Source organism: Nerophis lumbriciformis, linkage group LG21 (genome assembly GCF_033978685.3).
Source record: "Nerophis lumbriciformis linkage group LG21, RoL_Nlum_v2.1, whole genome shotgun sequence".
NCBI classification, from domain to species: domain Eukaryota; kingdom Metazoa; phylum Chordata; class Actinopteri; order Syngnathiformes; family Syngnathidae; genus Nerophis; species Nerophis lumbriciformis.
The window spans coordinates 14,615,001-14,639,874 of NC_084568.2; the positions used below are offsets into that span (position 1 = coordinate 14,615,001).

The window sequence follows — 24,874 nt, forward strand, 5'->3', positions numbered from 1 at the left end:
TCTCCCGCCAGTTGTCAATGATAACCACCACCTTGCATAGCGGGAAACAAATAGAAAGACGTAAAATAATCAAGAATGTTAAACAGTACACTCGCTCACGCTTAGGCAAGTGTGTGTTAAAAAACGAAGACATGTCACATAACTAATGTGGTCCGTCCTCCCGCCAGTTAATAATACCATAAATGCCATCTTGCCCGATGAAAAGTAAAGAATCTCAAAATGATCCACAAATGTAAAATGTAGGCCCATTAGTGCACAAGCACATGTGCAAAGTAGACGAGCCACTTAATTAGGGACAACGTTCCCCCCGCCCGTTATTAATGATAACCACCACCTTGCATAATAATAGGTCAAAATTCATGAATTATCCACAGAGTCAAACACCAAGGTTTGTCCGCTTATACGCAAAATAGTGGTATAATTGTAATTCCTCTCACCACTTATTTATGATAACCACCACCATGCTATGAAGAAAAGTAATAGAAAGGCAACATTCCTCAGTCAGTTATTAATGATAACCACCACCATGCACAGACGAAAACTAAAATAGGAAGGCAAGGTTCCTCCGCCAGTTATTAATGATGACCACTACCTTCAATTATAGAAATAAATAGACAGCAGAAAAAAAATCCAAGAAACCCACGGTATGCTCACTCATACGCGGGAAAATGTGCAAAGTAGACATGTCACCTGATTAATGTGATTCTTTCTCCCGCCAGTTATTAATGATAACCACCACCGTGCACAAAAATAGATCAAAAGACATGAATTATCCACAGAGTCAAAACCCCGAGCTTCGTCCGCTCATACGCAAAATAGTGATATAATTGTCATTCCTCTCTTCACTTATTTATGATAGCCACCACCATGCTCTGAAGAAAACTAATAGAAAGGCAACGTTCCTCAGCCAGTTACTAATGATAACCACCACCATGCACAGACGAAAACTAACAGAAAGACAAGTTTCCTCTGCCAGTTATTATTGATGACCACTACCTTCAATTACAGACATAAATAGACACCCCCTTGTATAAAAAATAAATAGAAAGACCCCAAATATTCCACAAGGTCACTAATTCATGCAGGACCACATTTAGACGTACACATGTCACGTAACTTATCCGATCCACCCTCCCACCAGTTATTAATGATAACTACCACCTTGTACGGTAGACATAAATAGAAAAGCATAAAATGATCAACAAAGTTAAACAGTACACTAGCTCACGCTTAGGCACATTTGTGTAAAAGACTAAGATATGTTACATATAAAGCGGCCTGTCCTCCCGCCAGTTATTAATAATAACCACCACCTTGTATAAAAAATAAATAGAAAGACCCCAAATATTCCACAAGGTCACTAATTCATGCATGACTGCATTTAGACGTACACATGTCACGTAACTAGTCTGATCCACTCTCCCACCAGTTATTAATGATAACTACCACCTTGTAGGGTAGACATAAATAGAAAGGCATAAAATGATCAACAAAGTTCAACAGTACACTCGCTCACGCTTAGGCACATGTGTGTAAAAGACTAAGAAATGTCACATATAAAGTGGCCTGTCCTCCCGCCAGTTATTAATAATAGCCACCACCTTGTATAAAAATAAATAGAAAGACCCCAAATATTCCACAAGGTCACTAATTCATGCATGACCACATTTAGACGTACACATGTCACTTAACTAATCAGATCCACCCTCCCACCAGTTATTAATGATAACTACCACCTTGTACGGTAGACATAAATAGAAAAGCATAAAATGATCAACAAAGTTAAACAGTACACTAGCTCACGCTTAGGCACATTTGTGTAAAAGACTAAGATATGTTACATATAAAGCGGCCTGTCCGCCCGCCAGTTATTAATAATAACCACCACCTTGTATAAAAAATAAATAGAAAGACCCCAAATATTCCACAAGGTCACTAATTCATGCATGACTACATTTAGACGTACACATGTCACGTAACTAGTCTGATCCACTCTCCCACCAGTCATTAATGATAACTACCACCTTGTAGGGTAGACATAAATAGAAAGGCATAAAATGATCAACAAAGTTAAACAGTACACTCGCTCACGCTTAGGCACATGTGTGTAAAAGACTAAGATATGTCACATATAAAGTGGCCTGTCCTCCCGCCAGTTATTAATAATAACCACCACCTTGTATAAAAATAAATAGAAAGACCCCAAATATTCCACAAGGTCACTAATTCATGCATGACCACATTTAGACGTACACATGTCACTTAACTAATCAGATCCACCCTCCCACCAGTTATTAATGATAACTACACCTTTTACGATAGACATAAATAGAAAAGCATAAAATGATCAACAAAGTTAAACAGTACACTCGCTCACGCTTAGGCACATGTGTAAAAGACTAAGAAATGTCACATATAAAGCGGCCTATCCTCCCGCCAGTTATTAATAATAACCACCACCTTGTATAAAAAATAAATAGAAAGACCCCAAATATTCCACAAAGTCAACCAGTACACTAACTCAGTGGTCCCCAACCTTTTTTGCACCACCGTACCGGGATAATGTAGGCAATATTTTCAGGGACTGGCTTTCCATTTGTGCCAGATAAATACAGCAAAAATAAGTGCATGAAAAAAATACGACTCACTATAACGCTGAATTAGTGGGAGCCCTGGGCTTGTTTCTTTGCAATGAGATGCAGATGGAAATCAGCCTTTGGCTACAATCTGTCACTTTTGTATTTGATATGTTCATTAATGTGCATTGTATCATGCCACAAATTTATAACAGATGGCAGTTTTTTATTGTACATCTATAAACAAGCTTATTGGTGTGTCTCGTGGCACAGGCGAAAGTTAAGTCAGACAAAATGCAGTCGTTTATACAGTCGTGGTCAAAAGTTTACATACACTTGTAAAGAACATAATGTCATGGCTGTCTTGAGTTTCCAATCATTTCTACAACTCTTATTTTTTTGTGATAGAGTGATTGGAGCACATACTTGTTGGTCACAAAAAATATTCATGAAGTTTGGTTCTTTTATGGATTTACTGAAAATGTGAGCAAATGTGCTGGGTCAAAAGTATACATACAGCAATGTTAATATTTGCTTACATGTCCCTTGGCAAGTTTCACTGCAATAAGGCGCTTTTGGTAGCCATCCACAAGCTTCTGGTTGAATTTTTGACCACTCCTCTTGACAAAATTGGTGCAGTTCAGCTAAATGTGTTGGTTTTCTGACACGGACTTGTTTCTTCAGCATTGTCCACACGTTTAAGTCAGGACTTTGGGAAGGCCATTCTAAAACCTTAATTCTAGTTTGATTTAGCCATTCCTTTACCACTTTTGACGTGTATTTGGGGTCATTTTCTGGGATTAAAGGCCTCACCTTTTCTCCTCCAAACATATTGCTGGGTATTGTGGCCAAACAGCTCATTTTTTGTTTCATCTGACATCACATGGACAAAGATAAGACCTTCTGGAGGAAAGTTCTGTGGTCAGATGAAACTAAAATTGAGCTGTTTGGCCAAAATACCCAGCAATATGTTTGGAGGAGAAAAGGTAAGGTCTTTAATCCCAGGAACTACCGTCAAAAATGGTGGTGATAGTTTTATGCTCTGGGCCTGTTTTGCTGCCAATGGAACTGGTGCTTCCGTATTTTCCGCACTATAAGGCGCACCGGATTATTAGCCGCACCTTCAATGAATGGCATATTTCATAACTTTGTCCACCAATAAGCCGCCCCAGACTATAAGCCGCGCCTACGCTGCACTAAAGGGAATGTCAAAAAAACAGTCAGATAGGTCAGTCAAACTTTAATAATATATTAAAAACCAGCGTTCTAACAACTCTGTTCACTCCCAAAATGTACGCAAATGTGCAATCACAAACATAGTAAAATTCAAAATAGTGCAGAGCAATAGCAACATAATGTTGCTCGAACGTTAATGTCACAACACACAAAATAAACATAGCGCTCACTTTCTGAAGTTATTCTTCATTCGTAAATCCTTCGTCTTCGGTGTCCGAAGTGAAAAGTTGGGCAAATGTGAGATCCAAAATGGCCGGTTCCGTCTCGTCGAAGTCATCGGAGTCAGTGTCACTGTTATCCAGCAGTTCTGTGAATCCTGCCTTCCGGAAAGCTCGGACCACAGTTGTGACCGAAATATCTGCCCAGGCATTTACGATCCACTGGCAGATGTTGGCGTCGTCTGGCGCTGCCTCCCTGTCTTAGTGAATGTGTGTTCGCCTTCTGTCATCCATTGTTCCCACGCAGTTAGCAGTCTAGCTTCGAATGCCCTGTTGACACCAATATCTAGCGGCTGGAGGTCTTTTGTCAATCCACCCGGAATGACGGCGAGTATTGAATTAAGCGCGTAAGCGTGTCTCTTAATGTGATGTTATGAGCTAGCAAATATAACAACTACACTACCCAGCATGCAACGATAGTTACGAGCATGCGCGGTAGCCCTGAGAAGCGTTGTATGCTGGGAGTTAGAATGTGGTTATGAGCACGCTGTGAGTAAACGTTGAGAACTCAGTTAACACGCCTCGTCTGCATTATTTATAATTAGACAGACAACACACTTAATAGGAGCCATTTTGGGGTCTTTACATAAACACACAAATGGAAATGAAACGTCACATATCCCAGCATGCACCGCGCGCTTCTTCTTCTTCCGGGGGCGGGTGGTTGCTTACAGTACAAGAAGAAGCGCTTCCTGTTCTATGGGGGCGGGTGCTTACCTTGGCGGTTGCTTGCGTAGAAGAAGAAGCGCTTCCTGCTCTACCGGGAAAAAAGATGGCGGCTGTTTACCGAAGTTGCGAGAACGAAACTTTATGAAAATGAATCTTAATATTTATCCATATATAAAGCGCACCGGGTTAAAAGCCGCACTGTCAGCTTTTGAGTAAATTTGTGGTTTTTAGGTGCGGCTAATGGTGCGGAAAATACGGGTAAATGGGACAATGAAAAAGGAGGATTACCTCCAATATCTTTAGGACAACCTAAAATCATCAGCCCGGAGGTTGGATCTTGGGCGCAGTTGGGTGTTCTAACAGGACAATGACCAAAAGTGGTAAAGGAATGGCTAAATCAGGCTAGAGTTAAGGTTTCCCAAAAGTGGACAATGCTGAAAAAACAAGTCCATGTCAGAAAACCAACACATTTAGCTGAACTGCACCAATTTTGTCAAGAGGAGTGGTCAAAAATTCAAGCAGAAGCTTGTGGATGGCTACCAAAAGCGCCTTATTGCAGTGAAACTTGCCAAGGGACATGTAAGCAAATATTAACATTGCTGTATGTATACTTTTGACCCAGCAGATTGGCTCACATTTTCAGTAGACCCATAATAAATTCATAAAAGAACCAAACATCATGAATGTTTTTTGTGACCAACAAGTATGTGCTCCAATCACTCTATCACAAAAAAATAAGAGTTGTAGAAATGATTGGAAACTCAAGACAGCCATGACATTATGTCCTTCACAAGTGTATGTCAACTTTTGACCACGACTGTAAATTATTTAATGTTTCCCTGCGGCCCGGTAGTCACGGAGCAGTACCAGTTGGGGACCACTGCACTTGTAATGCATGTAAAAGTACACATGTCACGAAACTAATCCGATCCACCCTCCCGCCAGTTATTAATGATAACTACCACAAACAGAAAGTCATAAAATAATCCACCAAGTCAAACAGTGGAGTACATTCACTGATATAAAAACAAAAGGACAAACAATGTCTCAGAAAGTCTTCCAAAGTGAAACACTGAAGTCCCCAGAGTTGAGTGCAAAGTCCAACAGTGTGTTGAGTCAGCGAGTCGACAGTTGATCCTCATTCTCATGGCTTTGCTTCCTTCCGAGGCCGAGACGTAAAGCCCCAAAAAGCCTGCGTAATACACAAAAGCTTTCGGAGGGGGGGATGGAGTCACCTGCCAGCAGTGCCTTGACGTGGCGAGCGTTACAAGCAGGCCGGCCTTTGCTCTCTTTGCCAGGGTGTCGCCAGATGAAAGTCGGTCCATAACAAGCTGGCCTGCCTGGCACTGCGGCCAATATGAAGGCGTAACAAACGTTCCCATTGAGAAGGAAACCTGCAATCCTGGCCTCCATTTCCCCCGTGCCTCTCTTGTTAAATGCCAGTATGTGTGTGTAAACATTCTGTACACGCCTGCGGTCCTCGCTGCCTCTTTAGTGGGGTGCAAAGTCGACTAGAAAGTGCAATGATTGATGACTTTGTCGTCAATAGTCTGTAGGGCCGGCTGATAAAACGCTATCAATATGTATCGCGATATACACCTAATAAATATCAATTAAAAATGCATTCGGTAAAACGCTCGACTTGTTTTTTTTCTTTTCCGTCGGAAGAAACCGGAAGTTGCAAAGCAAAGTTGGTTGCATAAACAAAGGCACTCGCTCTCTGGTAACCGAGCAACGCAGGAAGTGATCACAGATCAGTGGGAATGACACACTAACAGCCAATCAGGTAATAGTAGTTTGGTTGAGCCATCTTGTTGTCTCGCGGTTGATTCTCTGCATGGAGTGAAAAGAGAAAGTAAAAATGATGAAATTGTGGATAATTAGAGATATCTGATAATATCGGACTGCCGATATTATCGGCCGATAAATGCTTTAAAATGTAATATCGGACATTATCGGTATCTGTTTCAAAAAGTAAAATGTATGACTTTTTAAAACGCCGCTGTGTACACGGACGTAGGGAGAAGTACAGAGCGCCAATAAACCTTAAAGGCACTGCCTTTGCGTGCCGGTTCAATCACATAATACCTACGGCTTTTCACACACACAAGTGAATGCCATCCATACTTGGTCAACAGCCATACAGGTCACACTGAGGGTGGCCGTACAAACAACTTTAACACTGTTACAAATATGCGCCACACTGTGAAACCACACCAAACAAGAATGACAAACACATTTCGGGAGAACATCCGCACCGTAACACAACATAAACACAACAGAACAAATACCCAGAACCCCTTGCAGCACTAACTCTTCCGGGACGCTACAATATACTACCCCCTACCTCCCCACCTAAACCCCGCCCTCCCAACACCGCCCACCTTTACCTCCTCATGCTCTCTCAGGGAGAGCATGTCCCAAATTCCAAGCTGCTGTTTTGAGGCATGTTAAAAAAAATAATGCACTTTGTGACTTCAATAATAAATATGGAAGTGCCATGTTGGCATTTTTATCCATAACTTAAGTTGATTTATATTTGAAAACCTTGTTACATTGTTTAATGCACCAAGCGGGGCATCACAACATAATTAGGCATAATAATGTGTTAATTCCATGACTGTATATATCGGTATCGGTTGATATCGGAATCGGTAATTAAGAGTTGGACAATATCGGAATATCGGATATCGGCAAAAAAGCCATTATCGGACATCTCTATGGATAATACCTCAACAGTTTGGCAGTTTTTAGGATTTTTTTAAAATGAAGCGTTGCTATCACAATATATCACTATAGAAACATAATTGATGTCAATAAAAAATGTGTACGATAAGACGTTCGATCATTTTTTTCCTTCTTTGTTGGAAGAAACCGGAAGTTGCATGGATAAAGGAACTCGCTCTCTGCTAATCAAGCAACACAGGAATTGGTCAATGATCAGTGGGAGAGACACACTAACAATATCAACTATCAATTTTGTTTGCGCCATCTTGTTGTCTCGCAGTTGATTCTCTGCATGGAGTGAGAAGAGAAAGTAAAAATGAAGAAATTGTGGATAATACCTCGACAGTTTAGCAGTTTTCAGGATTTTTTAAGAACGAATCGTTGCTATCACGATATATCGCGATAGAAACGTAATCGATGTCAATAAAAAATGCGTTCGATAAAACGTTCGAAAACCACTGTCTGTAACTACATTTTGTCGCTACATCTGTAAGTGCAAGTTAAAACTCTATTATGCAAAGCCAAAGTCATTTATCAACAACACCCAGAAACGCCACCGGCTTCGCTGGGCCCGAGCTCATCTAAGATGGACTGATGCAAAGTGGAAAAGTGTTCTGTGGTCTGATGAGTCCACATTTCAATTTTTTTTGGGAAACTTGGGCCGTCGTGTCCTCCGGAACAAAGAGAAAAAGAACCATCCCGATTGTTATAGGCGCAAAGTTGAAAAGCCAGCATCTGTGATGGTATGGGGGTGTATTAGTGCCCAAGGCATGGGTAACTTACATATCTGTGAAGGCACCATTAATGCTGAAAGGTACATACAGGTTTTGGAGCAACATATGTTGCCATATAAGCAACGTCTTTTTCATGGACGCCCCTGCTTATTTCAGCAAGACTCTGCACGTGTTACAACAGTGTGGTTTTGTAGTAAAAGAGTGCGCGTACTAAACTGGCCTGCCTGTAGTCCAGACCTGTCTCCCATTGAAAATGTGTGGCACATTATGAAGCCTAAAATACCACAACGGAGACCCCGGACTGTTGAACAACTTAAGCTGTACATCAAGCAAGAATGGGAAAGAATTCCACCTGAAAAGCTTCAAAAATGTGTCTCCTCAGTTCCCAAACGTTTACTGAGTGTTGTTAAAAGGAAAGGCCATGTAACACAGTGGTAAAAATGCCCCTGGGCGAACTTTTTCTGCCATTAAATTCAAAGTTAATGATTATTTGCCCCAAAAAATGGAAGTTTCTCAGTTGGAACATTAAATATCTTGTCTTTGCAGTCTATTCATTTGAATATAAGTTGAAAAGTGACGTCATCAATGTGTGCGTTCAAGATCTGCTGCAACCTACAAGTTGAAGGTAAAATGGCGGGAGAACAAGGAAAGCGGAAGGAGTGAGAGAGATGGGTGGGCAGGGGCTTGGGGGGGTGGGTCAATGCGGACAGGCCTAATGACTGTTTGTGTGTGCGTGTGTGTGTGGTGAATTATGTCGCAATGAGTGACATCAAACACACAGCTGCCACATAACTGCGCCATTAATGAGCAGTACGCAGCGACCCCGAAGGAGCCGCCGGTGACCTCTTGCAGCGACTACCGCTTCCCCTCCTCGACACTGTACGGCCAGACTGCTAACAACGATGGCTCCTTAACGTTTTTAGACACATGACCACCAGGGCGTCACTGCAGCTCCTTGACAGCTGCGGGCCCCTCTTTAGGCGGAGGAGGGGGGACTGAATTCATGACTCCGAAAGTCAGGTTTCTAGAAGCATTAGAGTTCAGTTTAGGCCAGAATGGTAAATTAGGGGCGAGCTCCGTGCTGCTTAAATAGTGGGGGGCAGTGTGGGGGGCGTGAGAGCGTATTAGCATATATCTTTGACACATATAGGTACTGTAGATAAATAAACATTCACATTAGGCGGGGCGTGAAAAAATGATGTCCCCTGGACGAGTTCTAAACAGCCCCTATAGTGCAGTGCTTTTTAGATGGGGGGGCGTGAGAGACAATAGCGTAGTAGCATATTTAGTGTTCGTAAAGAACTATCTTGACACTATTTTGAATAAAAAAAAAAAAAAACTTCAGGGGGGGGCGTGAAAAAAATATTTCCCCTAGAAAAATGTAACTATGAAGTTCCAAACAGCCCCTTTAGCGCAGTGCTTCTTAGATAGGGGGGCACATGAGAAACAATAGTGTAGTAGCATCTTTAGTGTTCGTAAAGAACTACCTTGACATTATTTTGAATACAAAAAAACATTAACTTCAGGGGGGGCGTGAAAAAAAATATTTCCCCTAGAAAAATGTAACAATTAGGTTCCGAACAGCCCGTTTAGTGCAGTGCTTCTTAGATAGGGGGGGCGTGAGAGACGATAGCGTAGTAGCATTTTTAGTGTAAGTAAAGAACTATCTTGACACTATTTTGAATTAAAAAAAAAACCATTAACTTCAGGGGGGGCGTGTAAAAAATGATGTGCCCTAGAAAAATGTCACTGTGGGCGAGTTCCAAACAGCCCCTTTAATGCAGTGCTTCTTAAATAGAGGGGGCGTGAGAGACAATAGCATAGTAACATCTTAAAGTTAAAGTTAAAGTACTATCTTGACACTATATATTTTAATGGAAAAATAAACATTAACTTCAGGGGGGGCGTGAACAAATCTATTTCCCCTAGAAAAATGTAACAATTAAGTTCCGAACAGCCCCTTTAGTGCAGTGCTTCTTAGATGGGGGGGCGTGAGAGATGATTGCGTAGTAGCATCTTTAGTGTTAGTAAATAACTATCTTGACACTATTTTGAATTAAAAAAAAACCATTCACTTCGGGGGGGGGCGTGAAAAAAATGATGTGCCCTAGAAAAATGTCACTGTGGGCGAGTTCCAAACAGCCCCTTTAATGCAGTGCTTCTTAAATAGAGGGGCCGTGAGAGAGAATAGCGTAGTAGCATCTTTAGTGTTAGTAAAGAACTATCTTGACACTATATATTTTGATGGAATAATAAATATTAACTTCAGTGGGGGGCGTGAAAGAAAATAATGGGGGGGGGGGGGGGGGGTGAGAGGAAATAGCTTGTATCTTGACACATACATATAAATATACAAACATTCACTTCAGCTGACTGTTTCTTCAATGCAGTGCTTCTTAAATAGCATGTTTAGTAGAGGTGCACAAAAAATGATAACATTTGCGATTCTCATTAATTGATTCAGAATAAAAAAAGTTTAATATATATATGTGTATATTTGTATATATATACATATATATGTGTATATATGTATATACACATATACAGTATATGTGTGTATATGTATATATATACATGTATATGTGTATATATTTGTATATATATGTGTATATATATATATATATACACATATATATATGTGTGTGTGTATATATATATACACGTATATATGTGTATATATGTATGTATGTATGTATATATATATATATATACATATACATGTATGTATATATATATTTATATATATACACATATATAAATATGTACATATATGTATATATACATTTTCATATGTATATACACATATGTATATATACACACATACACATATATATATATGTATGTATGTATGTATGTATGTATGTATGTATGTATGTATGTGTATATCAATATATATATATATATATACATACATACACATATATACACATATATACATATATGTATGTATATGTATATATATATATATATATACAAATATATATATATATGTGTGTATGATTGTATGTATGTGTATATATGTATGTATGTATGTATGTAGGTGTGTGTGTGTGTGTGTGTGTGTGTGTGTGCGTGTGTGTGTGTGTGTGTGTGTATATATATATATATATATATATATACATATATATATACATACAAATAAACGGGTTATCAACATAAGATTGAAATCAACTCTTCCTGTGTGTTCCAGGTTTCGGGTCGGCGGTCAAGACAGGTGTTTGAGGCGGAGCCTGTGGAGGGGGTGTGGTCATTCTGGGGGGAGTGGTCGGAGTGCACGCAGACATGCGGCGTGGGCGTCTCACAAAGAACCAGGAAGTGTTTACCGCCTCCGCCTCCACAAACCTCCCCCGTCGCTTTCCCGCAGCCCAGCTGGGCCGGGTATGTACCCGGAGGCCCGGTCATCGCCTCCATGCGCCCTTACCAGCCTTCCCGCCAACACACGCCCCTCCATTCCCCCTCATCTAATCCTCACAACCAGGGGGTGTCGTTGTATCGTGACACCCCAACGACAGGGGGTGGAGGAGGGAGCGACCCGTCCTCACCTTTCTATCCAGCGGAATACCCGGCATCCAGTCAGAACCGGGTGTCCGTCTACCGGTCCCCCTACCGCGCTCCTTCCCGGGGCTACAACGCGCAGACACGCACCGTCAGGAGGCCCACCAACCCAGCAGCAGCCAGGGGAGGAGGAGGGGGCAGAAGGTCCACCAGTAGGGAGGGCTTGCCTGTGAGAAGGTGAGTAGTCATAAGAACTTTTATTTTGTAAGATGATGCTTACTGAAATCCATTGCACTCAGTTGCTTTGGATTCGTCAATTATTTTGAAAAGAAAGAAAGAATCTTTTTTGATTCCTTGTTTGCACATTGTAGTACCAGTGAGGTACTACAGTATATGATATGATATAATATAATTTGTAATAAATTATAATAATTATGTTATATAATATATAATATAATAAATAATGCAATAAAATATAATATAATACATTATAATATAATGTAATATTTAATGTAATATATATTTTTATGGATATTTGTGAAAATAGCAATAATCAGTTCCTGACTGCCACCATTGTTAAACATTTTAATGTTCCTTTTAGACATTCAGACAATAGAATTACATTTGTCTCCAAATATTCAAGTATTTTTTTCTTAGGTTGATTTAAATTATGCTAGCAAGTAATAACCTGTGATTAATCATGATTATTGAAGTTAAAAAGTGTAATTAATTGTATTAAACAGATTAACCATTTGACAACACTAAATATAATATAATATATTATAATATAATATAATGCAATAAATAGAATATAATACAATATAATATAATGCAATAAATAGAATATAATACAAGGCTTCACGGTGGCAGAGGGGTTAGTGCATCTGCCTCACAATACGAAGGTCCTGAGTAGTCTTGGGTTCAATCCCGGGCTCGGGATCTTTCTGTGTGGAGTTTGCATGTTCTCCCCGTGACTGCGTGGGTTCCCTCCGGGTACTCCGGCTTCCTCCCACCTCCAAAGACATGCACCTGGGGATAAGTTGATTGGCAACACTAAAAATTGGCCCTAGTGTGTGGATGTGAGTGTGAATGTTGTCTGTCTATCTGTGTTGGCCCTGCGATGAGGTGGCGACTTGTCCAGGGTGTACCCCGCCTTCCGCCCGATTGTAGCTGAGATAGACTCCAGTGCCCCCCGCGACCCCAAAAGGGAATAAGCGGTAGAAAATGGATGGATGGATGGAGAATATAATACAATATAATATAATGCAATATAATACAATACAGTATAAAAAGCGTCAAAGTCACACCGACCTCACTCTCTCGGCTTCTGTCTGCTCCAGCGTTTCACCCTCTCTTCGTGCTCGCTTCTATAATCCTCCGTATATTCAGCTTCAAAAAGATAAAGATGTGAATCCTCATTTGTGTGTCGTTGTCTGTTACCAAGTCTGCCTTGATTACAACACACTCGCGTTTTTTTCCGGAAGTCGGAACACCCATTTGTTGCCGGAAATCGGAAGTGCGTTGCTATGGAAACGGAAATAAATGCGCCAAAGAAGGAAGTCCCACTATTGACTAAAATGACCAAAATACAGTAAATATTGAACATGTTATGAAGGTGTCTGTTACTACATTATATATATATATACTTGCAGTGTGTATATAAAACATATTACATATTGTTATGAAAGTGTCTGTTACTACATTATATATATATATACTTAGTGTGTATATAAACATATTGTATATATTGTTATGAAGGTGTCTATTACTACATTATGTATATACTTGCAGTGTGTATATAAAACATTTTACATATTGTTATGAAAGTGTCTGTTACTACATTATATATATACTTACAGTGTGTATATAAAACATATTACATATTGTTATGAAGGTGTCTGTTACTACATTATTTATATATATACTGTTCTTGCAGTGTGGATATTGTACATATTATATATTGTTATGAAGGTGTTAATTACTACAAAGTGTACATTATTTAAATATATACTTGCAGTGTGTATATTATACATATTATATATTGTTATGAAGGTGTCTGTTACAACATTATTTATATATATACTTGCAGTGTGTATATTGTCCATATTTCATATTGTTATGAAGGTGTCTGTTACTACATTATACATATACTTGCAGTGTGTATGTAAAACATATTACATATTGTTATGAAGGTGTCTGTTACTACATTATATATATATACTTGCAGAGTGTATATAAAACATATTACATATTGTTATGAAGGTGTCTGTTACTACATTATGTATATACTTGCAGTGTGTATATTGTACATATTACATACTGTTATGAAGGTGTCTGTTACTACATTATACATATACTTGCAGTGTGTGTATATTGTACATATTACATATTGTAATGAAGGTGTCTGTTACTACATTATATATAAACTTGCAGTGTGTATATTGTACATATTACATATTGTTATGAGGGTGTCTGTTACTACATTATATGTTTATATACTTGCAGTGTGTATATTGTACATATTATATATTGTTATGAAGGTGTCTGTTACTACATTATATATTTATATTCTTGCAGTGTGTATATAAAACACATTACATATTGTTATGAAGGTGTCTGTTACTACATTATATATATACTTAGTGTGTATATAAAACACATTACATATTGTTACGAAGGTGTCTATTACTACATTATATATATACTTGCAGTGTGTATATAAAACACATTACATATTGTTACGAAGGTGTCTATTACTGCATTATATTTATACTTGCAGTGTGTATATAAAACACATTACATATTGTTACGAAGGTGTCTATTACTACATTATATATATACTTGCAGTGTGTATATAAAACACATTACATATTGTTATGAAGGTGTCTGTTACTACATTATATATATACTTGCAGTGTGCATATTGTACATATTACATATTGTTATGAAGGTGTCTGTTACTACATTATACATATAAATACTTGCAGTGTGTATATAAAACACATTACATATTGTTATGAAGGTGTCTGTTACTACATTATATGTATACTTAGTGTGTATATAAAACATATTACATATTGTTACGAAGGTGTCTATTACTACATTATATATATACTTAGTGTGTATATAAAACACATTACATATTGTTACGAAGGTGTCTATTACTACATTATATCTATACTTGCAGTGTGTATATAAAACACATTACATATTGTTACGGAGGTGTCTATTACTACATTATATATATATACTTGCAGTGTGTATATAAAACACATTACATATTGTTATGAAGGTGTCTGTTACTACATTATATATATACTTGCAGTGTGTATATTGTACATATTACATATTGTTATGAAGGTGTCTGTTACTACATTATACATATAAATACTTGCAGTGTGTATATAAAACACATTACATATTGTTATGAAGGTGTCTGTTACTACATTATATATATACTTAGTGTGTATATAAAACATATTACATATTGTTACGAAGGTGTCTATTACTACATTATATATATACTTGCAGTGTGTATATAAAACACATTACAAATTGTTACGAAGGTGTCTATTACTACATTATATCTATACTTGCAGTGTGTATATAAAACACATTACATATTGTTACGAAGGTGTCTATTACTACATTATATATATACTTGCAGTTTGTATATACAACACATTACATATTGTTACGAAGGTGTCTATTACTACATTATATATATACTTGCAGTGTGTATATTGTACATATTACATATTGTTATGAAGGTGTCTGTTACTACATTATACATATAAATACTTGCAGTGTGTATATAAAACACATTACATATTGTTATGAAGGTGTCTGTTACTACATTATATATATGCTTAGTGTGTATATGAAACACATTACATATTGTTACGAAGGTGTCTATTACTACATTATATACATTCTTGCAATGTGTATATAAAACGTTGATGAAGTTGTTTTCGAGGCTTTGAAGGCTGCAACTGTGACTCTCATTAGTGGCATCTTTAAAGTGTTTTTTATCATCTTTAGAATCCTAAAAAAAAAAAAAAGACGTGTGTAGTCTTGTCTCTCATAATGAGTGTGAACAATAGACAAAATTAATAATCATGATTAATCAACCTCTGTGCTCTTCAATAGGTCCAAAAATAACCCCACACAGAGAAAATAACTACGCACAATGGAGCTGCAATGGCGATAAGTCGGTCAGCGGTTGATCGTCACGTACCTACCAGAGGGCATTGCCGATTTTGTGATTGCCATTAAAAGGCTTGTTAGCAATGCTAGCTTTAGTTTTGTTGACATCTGCTTATGTCAACGTCAGGGTATCGGCATACCAGGTTGCATATCGTTACCGCAGCTGACACATAATGGCAGGTCGCATGAAGTCACACTCGCATTCACAACTACGGAGCACTTGAGAGCGTCCAGTTAGCCTGCATACCAGGCTGGATTCAAACCCAGAACCAGCAGGCTGTGAAGCAGACGTGCTGACCGCATTCACCCGCTAACACCTTTTGGATCTTCCTCGCAGGTCTTCCTCCATCCAACCGGGTCAGTTTGGCTACGGGAAGGTGCCTTTCTCTCTGCCCTTGCACCGACCCAGTCGTCAGGCTCGCCATACTGCCAACGGTACGGACGCCATTTCGGTTCCACTCGACGACGACGGCGGTGAGGAGGAGGACTCAGACAGGCCGGCTGCCGCCACCACCGCCGCTGCCGCCACGGCAACGCCACTATTACACAGGAAGGCCAGATTCCCGCCGGTTCCCCACTTTCCGCCTCCCCACTTCCCGCCTCCCCCCTCCTCAAGCGGTCACCGGCGAACGTTCGATTGGCGCTCCGTCACAGCGCCGCCACCTCCCACTCCCCAACTCTCGCACCGTAACTCGCCCTCCGACGCCGCCGACGCCACTTTACCCTACTCTTACTCTCTTCACTGGCCCTCGCACAGAGAAAGGGCCCCCAACACGGGCTTTGGTCCCCAAACCCCACAGCCAGCCAATGTCTACCCATTCCAGCATGCCCATGGACCGCATCATGGAGGAGACGCCATCAGACCGCCACCGGTCGTCAGATGCTCGGGGACAGAGAAGGAATATCGCAGGTGCTTCTCTCAGGTAAGAGACATTTTGTGTATATATACCTCTTTTCCTGGCACCTTCCTTGTGGGGACATTTGTCATTATGGGGACATCCGAGTTTGTGTGTGTGTTCTTATATTTCTACCCTTCTTGAGACATCCACAAGGAAAAGTACCTTCCATATGAGGACCGGTGAACAAGTTAGGACCGAAATCATGGTCCTAATACGGAAAACCATTGCATCTAATGAAGAGCCAAATACTAAAGTCCGTGAACATTGCTCCAAATTCAGGATTTTTTTGTTGATTTAATGTGCATACAAAAGTAAACATTGACAGGTGCAAAGGCAGCAATATATAATAAAACAAGATGGCAGCTAAAGAAAGACTTCCCTATTCATCCCCCAAAAAAACCGCCAGGTGAACAGCTGATTTTACGACTTCCGGTGCTGACGTAAGACAACCCGCGTCCCATATGTGACCATAGGATGAACAAATACACTACGGTACTAAGACTATAGTGGCCATTAACAGTTAGCTTCTACAGCTGGGTTGCCCAAAGTGCGGCACAGGGGCCATCTGTGGTCCGTGACTCGTTTGTCATCGGCCTTAAGCACATTACAAAAAACAAAAAAATAGAGATCTCATTGGCACCCTATCAAAATAAAATAAGGGGGGTCCCAAAAAGGAGGGATTTTGTGTGTCGGGTTTAAAAGTGCTCCCACTCTGGTTAACATTCGAAATAACAAGTGTGTGTAAAAATTTGAAGTGCTCCCCCTCTGGCCAACATATGTAATAACAAGTGTGTGTAAGAAATTGAAATGCGCCCCCTTTGGCCAAAATGTATTAAAAAAAAATATATATATATATATATATATGTATATAGAGACATACTGTAATAACTTGAAGTAAATAATGAAAATTAAAAAACAATTACAAACAAAAAATAAATAAAAAACGTTTTTATATTTGCATAGTTTGCATATATTATTAATGTTGTAAATACAAATCTTTATATATCTAGAAAGTGTGGTCCTAAAGAGGTAGGCATTTTTTTGGAGGTCTCAAGAAGGTGACAAATACAAGAATGTGTGTGTGCGTGTCTTGTTTTGACACACTCCTTGCAAGACATTTCAAACAATTACCATAGATTGTGCACGTGTATACACTCTTGACGTGTAGTTGTGTACGTGTACATATGGGTTCATAGCCCGGGCTTTTAGATCGGTAACGAGCACGCTCTCCTCTCATGCCGGCGACCCAGGTTCAAGCCCATGTATAAGCAGGGCCTGAACCACACGGGTTACACATACAACAGGGATATTCAACTTCAATTGTTTTGGGGGCCACTTTCCAGAAAGCTTCGTATTATTAGTCTCATTTTGTATATTCTGAGGAAGTAGCGTCTTCTACAGTAGACATTCTCTTTTGGTCTATTTTTTTTTGTTAGAGTTACAGAAATGCTCTGCTGATTTTAACGATTTTCTGCAAAAATGTAAGTGTCTCATAGGGCTGGGTGATATGACTAGAAACTTTATCACGATCAGTGTTCGTAATAACGCCGTTACTTTTACGAGTAATGAGTAATCTAGTAGCACTGCACTAAAATGAACTTGATATCAAACAGGAAGAGGCAACATCACACTGTGACCAAGCAGACAACAGCATACGCACATGTACACAATGGGAATAATGAACAACAAATCAATGATTGAGGTGGCAAACTTGCCATCCAAACAATACCCCGTTTGTTGACAAGAAAATATGACGGAATAGGAAGTATATTCAATCTCTTTATTAAGTATAGGTAACACAATCCGGTGAATAGATTCAAAAGAGCTGGCGTCAAATCCGACAAAGTGCGCTGCTAACTTAAAAAACTAGAAAAACACAGCTCCGTTGAAACCCTCTATGACGTCACTAGACAACAGGCCCCGTCTTTCAAAAGCAGACTCCGCACACTGTGCTCTTTTATTAAACATCTCTCAAATGTATATGCCACATATTTAAAGTAGTTTTTTTAAGTAACATATTCATTAATTTCCCAAGTAATTAATTACATTTATTAAACAGTAATTCCGTTAGTAATTAAATTATTATTTTGTTAAAGTAACTAGTAACTATTAGTTTTTATTATTATTACTTTTACTATTTACTATTTTACTAATATTATTATTATTATTCATTACTTTTGAATAGTAATTTTTAGAACACTTATCACGATATAAGTGCTTTATATCGGTCGTTATCAGTAATTATTGACTTTTTGATGACCTATCAAAAATAAGGCGCAGGAGAATTTTTTTTAATTTCAAATGTAACCTTCCTCTGATTATAATCCTCTCGGCTATCAAGGCAGAAAGGAAAGGAAATGTCAACACAAACATGGAAAACCCTCAAACACTTGATAAAATCTTCTTAAAACAAAGGTGCAAAAATAAGGAATACGTAAGAAATGCTTAATAAAGTGTAACAAAATAGTACAAAGTGTGAAAATGTAAACATAGAGAAACCTGAGAATAACTTTTTTCTGCAGGTTTAGTGCCAGCAAGTTACAGCTGTGCTCTAAAGGGTGAGCATGGCTAAGGTGGTGCGGTATTAGCGGTCTTGGTGGGGACTAGCGCCTTGCATCATTTACAGACTACATTGGTCTGACTACGGTCCGTTTGAAAAAAATAAAAAAAAACTGCCATACTGTCGAGGTGACTTTTCCTGTTTTATCCACAATTTCTTCATTTTTACTTTCTCTTCTCACTCCATGCAAAGAATCAACTGCGAGACAACAAGATGGCGCAACCAAACTTGATAGTTGATATTGTTAGCGTGTCACTCCCACTGATCAGTGATCCTTTCCTGCGTTGCTCGGTTACCAGAGAGCGAGTGCCTTTGTTCATGCAACTTCCGGTTTCTTCCAACAAAGAAGAAAAAAAATTATCGAACGTTTTATCGAACACATTTTCTATTGACGTCGATTAGATTTCTATCGCGATATATTGTGATATCAATGTAGTCTCTAGTCTCGTGGGCCACCAGTTGAATATCCCAAATGAAACAGACGAAGGAGGACTTAAGATGGAACCTTGAGGAACACCACTAGTATAAAAAGATAAACAAATGATTATTGACTGCAAAACACTTTATTTACATAAATCGCATTACGAAAAAAATGTGTGTCTGCCAAATAGGAGAGGACCCAAAGAGGTGCCTTGAGGAACGCCTCAGTTATATCAACGACAAGTTTGGACCCCAGTTAGCTAGCAACGTTAAATGCCAATGCAAGGATCTGCCAATGTGTTTACAGTAGTCCAAGTTCCGCTATACAACACGAGAACTCTAGTCTTTTTAGGTATTTGCTGCAAAAATGTTTGTCTCCCAAGTTTTGAACTGAACTCGGGGGGCCGGTATTGTGTCAAACTTGGCCCCCCGGGCCGACAGTTGAACACCTGTGATATGCACTACTCTCTTGCCTCTCTTTGTGGACCACAACTCTAGACTACAAGACTTCAAGACACCTTCCTTGTAAGGACATTTTGTCTGGTCCATACACGAAAAATGTTGGAATGGGCTTTCCCCAGTGTGTGTGTGTGTGTGTGTGTGTGTGTGTGTGTGTGTGTGTGTTCTTGTATTTCTACCCTTCTTGAGACACCAACAAGGAAAAGTACCTTCCATATGAGGACCGGTGAACAAATTAGGACATAAATCATGGTCCCAATAAGAGAATGTCTCATTTACACCCCTGGTGGTGAAATCTATCAAAATTAGGGTGGTCCCAAAAAGGAGGGATTTTTCTAATTGACTGTGTGTCGGTTTTAAAAGTGCTCCCCCTCTGGCCAACATATGTATAACCAGTGTGTGTAAGAAATTCAAATGCGCCCCTTTGACCAAAATTAATAAGAAAAATGAAATAAATATGTTTTTATATAGGCACACTGTAATAACTTGAAGTAAATAATGAAGATTAAAAACCAATTACAAACAAAAAATTTAAAAACAAATTTTTTTTACTAAAAGCAGTCTTTTTCTCACAATGTGTGGACTTATTTCTTATATAATTGGGAACAATTTCTCATATTCTTTCTGTTTCTTTAATATCGCAATATTTTCTCGTAAAATTATTCCTTTATGTAAAATTATGAATTTTCAATGCAAAATGGTGACATTTGTCAAATAAAATTCTGACTTTTATCACAATATTGCCAATTTTATTTGTTGTTCCTGTAAAATAGTGAAATTTTTTTGAGCAAAATTTTGACTTTTGTCATCATTTTGCCAAGTAAAATTCCTATTATGATTATATTGCCAAAATGTTAGTTTTCTTATAAAATTGTGACTTTTGTCGAGTAAAATTACGACTCTTTTCATAAAATTGCCAAAATGTTTAGCTTTTCTTGTAAAATTGCGACTGTTATCGAGTAAAATTCCAACGTTTATCATAACATTACACAAATGTTCAGTTTTTCTTGTGAAAATTTGACTTGCGTTGAGTAAAATTACGACTTTTATTATAATACCGCCAAAATTCGAAGTTTTTCTTGTGAAACTGTGACCTTTCTCTTGTGAAATTCCAACTCATTTTTCACAAGAAGCTTTTTTATATTTGCATAGTATGTATATATTATTAATGTTGTAAATACCAATCTTTACATATCTAGAAAAGGTGGTCCTAAAGAGCTAGGCATTTTTCGGAGGTCTCAAGAAGGTAACAAATACAAAAGTGTGTGTGTGTGCGTGTGTGTGTGTGTGTGTGTGCGTGTGTGTGTGTGTGTGTGTGTGTGTGTGTGTGTGTGTGTGTGTGTGTGTGTGTGTGTGTGTGTGTGTGTGTGTGTCCCACAGTCATGATTAATTAACTTCTATGAAGGCAACGTGTTGAAAGTTGAAGGCAATAAACTAAACATGAAGGTCAACAGAATGTTTTTGGAAGGTTGATCATTCCCCCGATCAAACACTAGCCTGTTGTCCATGAGCACTGGTCTGTAACCACCACCACTCTGACGTATGCGAGTGTGTGTGTAAGTGCGTGTGTGTGTAAGTGTGTGTGTGTGTGTGTCTCTGGATGAAAACCAGCGTACACTTGGAGATATTACACGTTGCCGTGTACTTTGCGGGGGTGTGGTCAATGGACGTGGGATGTCCACAGGTATGCCGGCTACCGTGGAGGCGGGCACACAGGCGACGGAGCCAAGTTGACCTCACTGTAACTCCCAGTCGGTTTCGGCGAGACAAGAATGTCACGCTTCATTTCCCTACAATTAAAAGTGACATTCACAGAGGACAAAAAGATGCCCAGGACCAGTTTTTAAGGGGTTAGCAGGCAGTTTTGAAAGATAACCAAATACAGTGGAACCTCCATTTACAAACCCCTCTTTTTGCGATTTACGATCTATTAAATCGAACCAAACATACCTTTTTGTGCGAACCATTTCTCTGTTTACGAACACTTCATTCCTTTATTGTGTCCCCCTGCGGGCTTCATTATACAGCAAGTTTTTAATTGTGATGAGAACTGACTTTTCTGGTAAGAGATGACTTACAGTCGTGGTCAAAAGTTGACATACGCTTGTAAAGAACATAATGTCATGGCTGTCTTGAGGTTTACAATCATTTCTACAACTCTTATTTTGTTGTGATAGAGTGATTGGAGCACATACTTGTTGGTCACAAAAAACATTCATGAAGTTTGGTTCTTTTATGAATTTATTATGGCTCTACTGAAAATGTGAGCAAATCTGCTGGGTCAAAAGTATACATACAGCAATGTTAATATTTGCTTACATGTCCCTTGGCAAGTTTCACTGCAATAAGGCGCTTTTGGCAGCCATCCACAAGCTTCTGCTTGAATTTTTAACCACTCCTCTTGACAAAATTGGTGCAGTTCAGCTAAATTTGTTGGTTTTCTGGCATGGACTTGTTTCTTCAGCATTGTCCACACGTTTAAGTCAGGACTTTGGGAAGGCCATTCTAAAACCTTAATTCTAGCCTGATTTAGCCATTCCTTTACCACTTTTGACGTCATTGTCCTGTTGGAACACCCAACTGCGCCCAAGACCCAACCTCCGGGCTGATGATTTTAGGTTGTCCTGAAGAATTTGGAGGTAGTCCTCCTTTTTCATTGTCTCATTTACTCTCTGTAAAGCACCAGTTCCATTGGCAGCAAAACAGGCCCAGAGCATAATACTACCACCACCATGCTTGACGGTAGGGATGGTGTTCCTGGGATTAAAGGCCTCACCTTTTCTCCTCCAAACATATTTCTGGGTATTGTGGCCAAACAGCTCAATTTTTGTTTCATCTGACATCACATGGACAAAGATAAGACCTTCTGGAGTAAAGTTCTGTGGTCAGATGAAACCCAAATTGAGCTGTTGCCAGAAGCTTGTGGATGGCTACCAAAAGCGCCTTATTGCAGTGAAACTTGCCAAGGGACATGTAAGCAAATATTAACATTGCTGTATGTATACTTTTGACCCAGCAGATTTGCTCACATTTTCAGTAGACCCATAATAAATTCATAAAAGAACCAAACTTCATGAATGTTTTTTGTGACCAACAAGTATGTGCTCCAATCACTCTATCACAAAAAAATAAGACTTGTAGAAATGATTGGAAACTCAAGACAGCCATGACATTATGTTCTTTACAAGTGTATGTAAACTTTTGACCGCGACTGTATATCACAGCAGAGGAAAAGACACGACCACTTGTTCAGCGGCGTTTCTTCCAAGAACACACACACGGCCCCTCCTCCCTGTCCCCTCCCTTTACCCCTCTGTCTGCTCCTTTCTCTCCTCTCGTCAGCTGCTCATTGGCTGATGGCAATGTAAAGTGGGTTGAACTTTTTTTTTAAATGGAAATTTTTGTAGTAACATGGTTGTTAAAGTGAAGGAGTTTTGTGATTTCTGATCGTTTGTGAGGGCACCAAAGGTGATATACGGTAGAGTATAGCAGTTTGGGGGACGGCGTGGCGCTGTTGCGAGAGTGGCCGTGCCATCAACCTGAGGGTTCCCGGTTGGATCCCCAGCTTCCACCAACCTCGTCACGTCTGTTGTGTCCTTGAGCAAGACACTTCACCCTTGCTCCTGCTGGGTCGTGGTTAGCGACTTGCATGGCAGCTCCCGCCATCAGTGTGTGAATGTGTGTGTGAATGGGTGAATGTGGAAATAGTGTCAAAGCGCTTTGAGTACCTTGAAGGTAGAAAAGCTCTATACAAGTATAACCCATTTACCATTTATATTTTGTTCAAAGTGCACAAACTAGGGCTGGGCGATATGGCCTTTTTTTAATATCTCGATATTTTTAGGCCATATGTCACGATACACGATATATATCTTGATATTTTTCCTTAGCCTTGAATGAACACTTGATGCATATAATCACAGCAGTATGATGATTCTATGTGTCTACATTAAAACATTCTTCTTCATACTGCATTAATATATGCTACTTTTAAACTTTCATGCAGAAAGTCAATTTACCAAAAGTGTATTTATTAAACAGTTATTAAGCAGTGGCTCAAACATTCATGTCATTCCAAAACAGAACGTGCAAGATTGTCAGAGACATTTTAAAACAAGCTATTAGTGCACTTTTGTGCATGATGTCACTAAGATGACATATCAAAACAACACTAAATTAAAGTGCACTTTTTGTACAGAACGCCACTACAATAGTTTAAAACTAATAAAGTGCACTTTTGTGCATGATGTCCAGTGTTTCCCACAGGACAGGCATCTATTTGTGGTGGTGTGGTCGAGGGGCGGCGGCGGCAGCGGCGATGACCAAGAAGAACGCGGAGTTGGAATATAATTACAACACTTTATGTACATATTTATATACAGATTTGAACAATTAGTTATTCACTGAAATATATTTATTAATTATGGTTCTTACAAAAAATATATCTTATAAAATATAAAAGCTAAAATGTCTCTTAAAGCTCTGCCCCTTTAATTAGTGCATACATCATCTGTGTGAAGGAGTGAACATCCAACATTAGAATTTATTACTAACGAGCAGAACCGCTCTATTTACAGTGCCGTCTAACCTTAAGCGGCAGCAGCTCAACACATGCAGGGTTCAACGTTAAGCTTTTTTTCTACTTGCCCGACTTCTCAAATCTACTTGCCCCAAT

At 39.1% G+C, this 24,874-nt stretch overlaps 1 protein-coding gene across 1 annotated transcript in view; it reads left to right on the plus strand.

Moving 5' to 3' along the window:
* adamtsl4 (ADAMTS-like 4) overlaps nt 1-24,874 on the plus strand; it is a 139,634-nt gene that overhangs the window by 10,326 nt on the left and 104,434 nt on the right. Inside the window, exons 3-4 of the mRNA XM_061982899.1 lie at nt 11,351-11,892; nt 16,199-16,784. Coding sequence (XP_061838883.1) covers nt 11,351-11,892; nt 16,199-16,784 — 1,128 coding nt within the window. The remainder of the gene's footprint in view (nt 1-11,350; nt 11,893-16,198; nt 16,785-24,874) is intronic.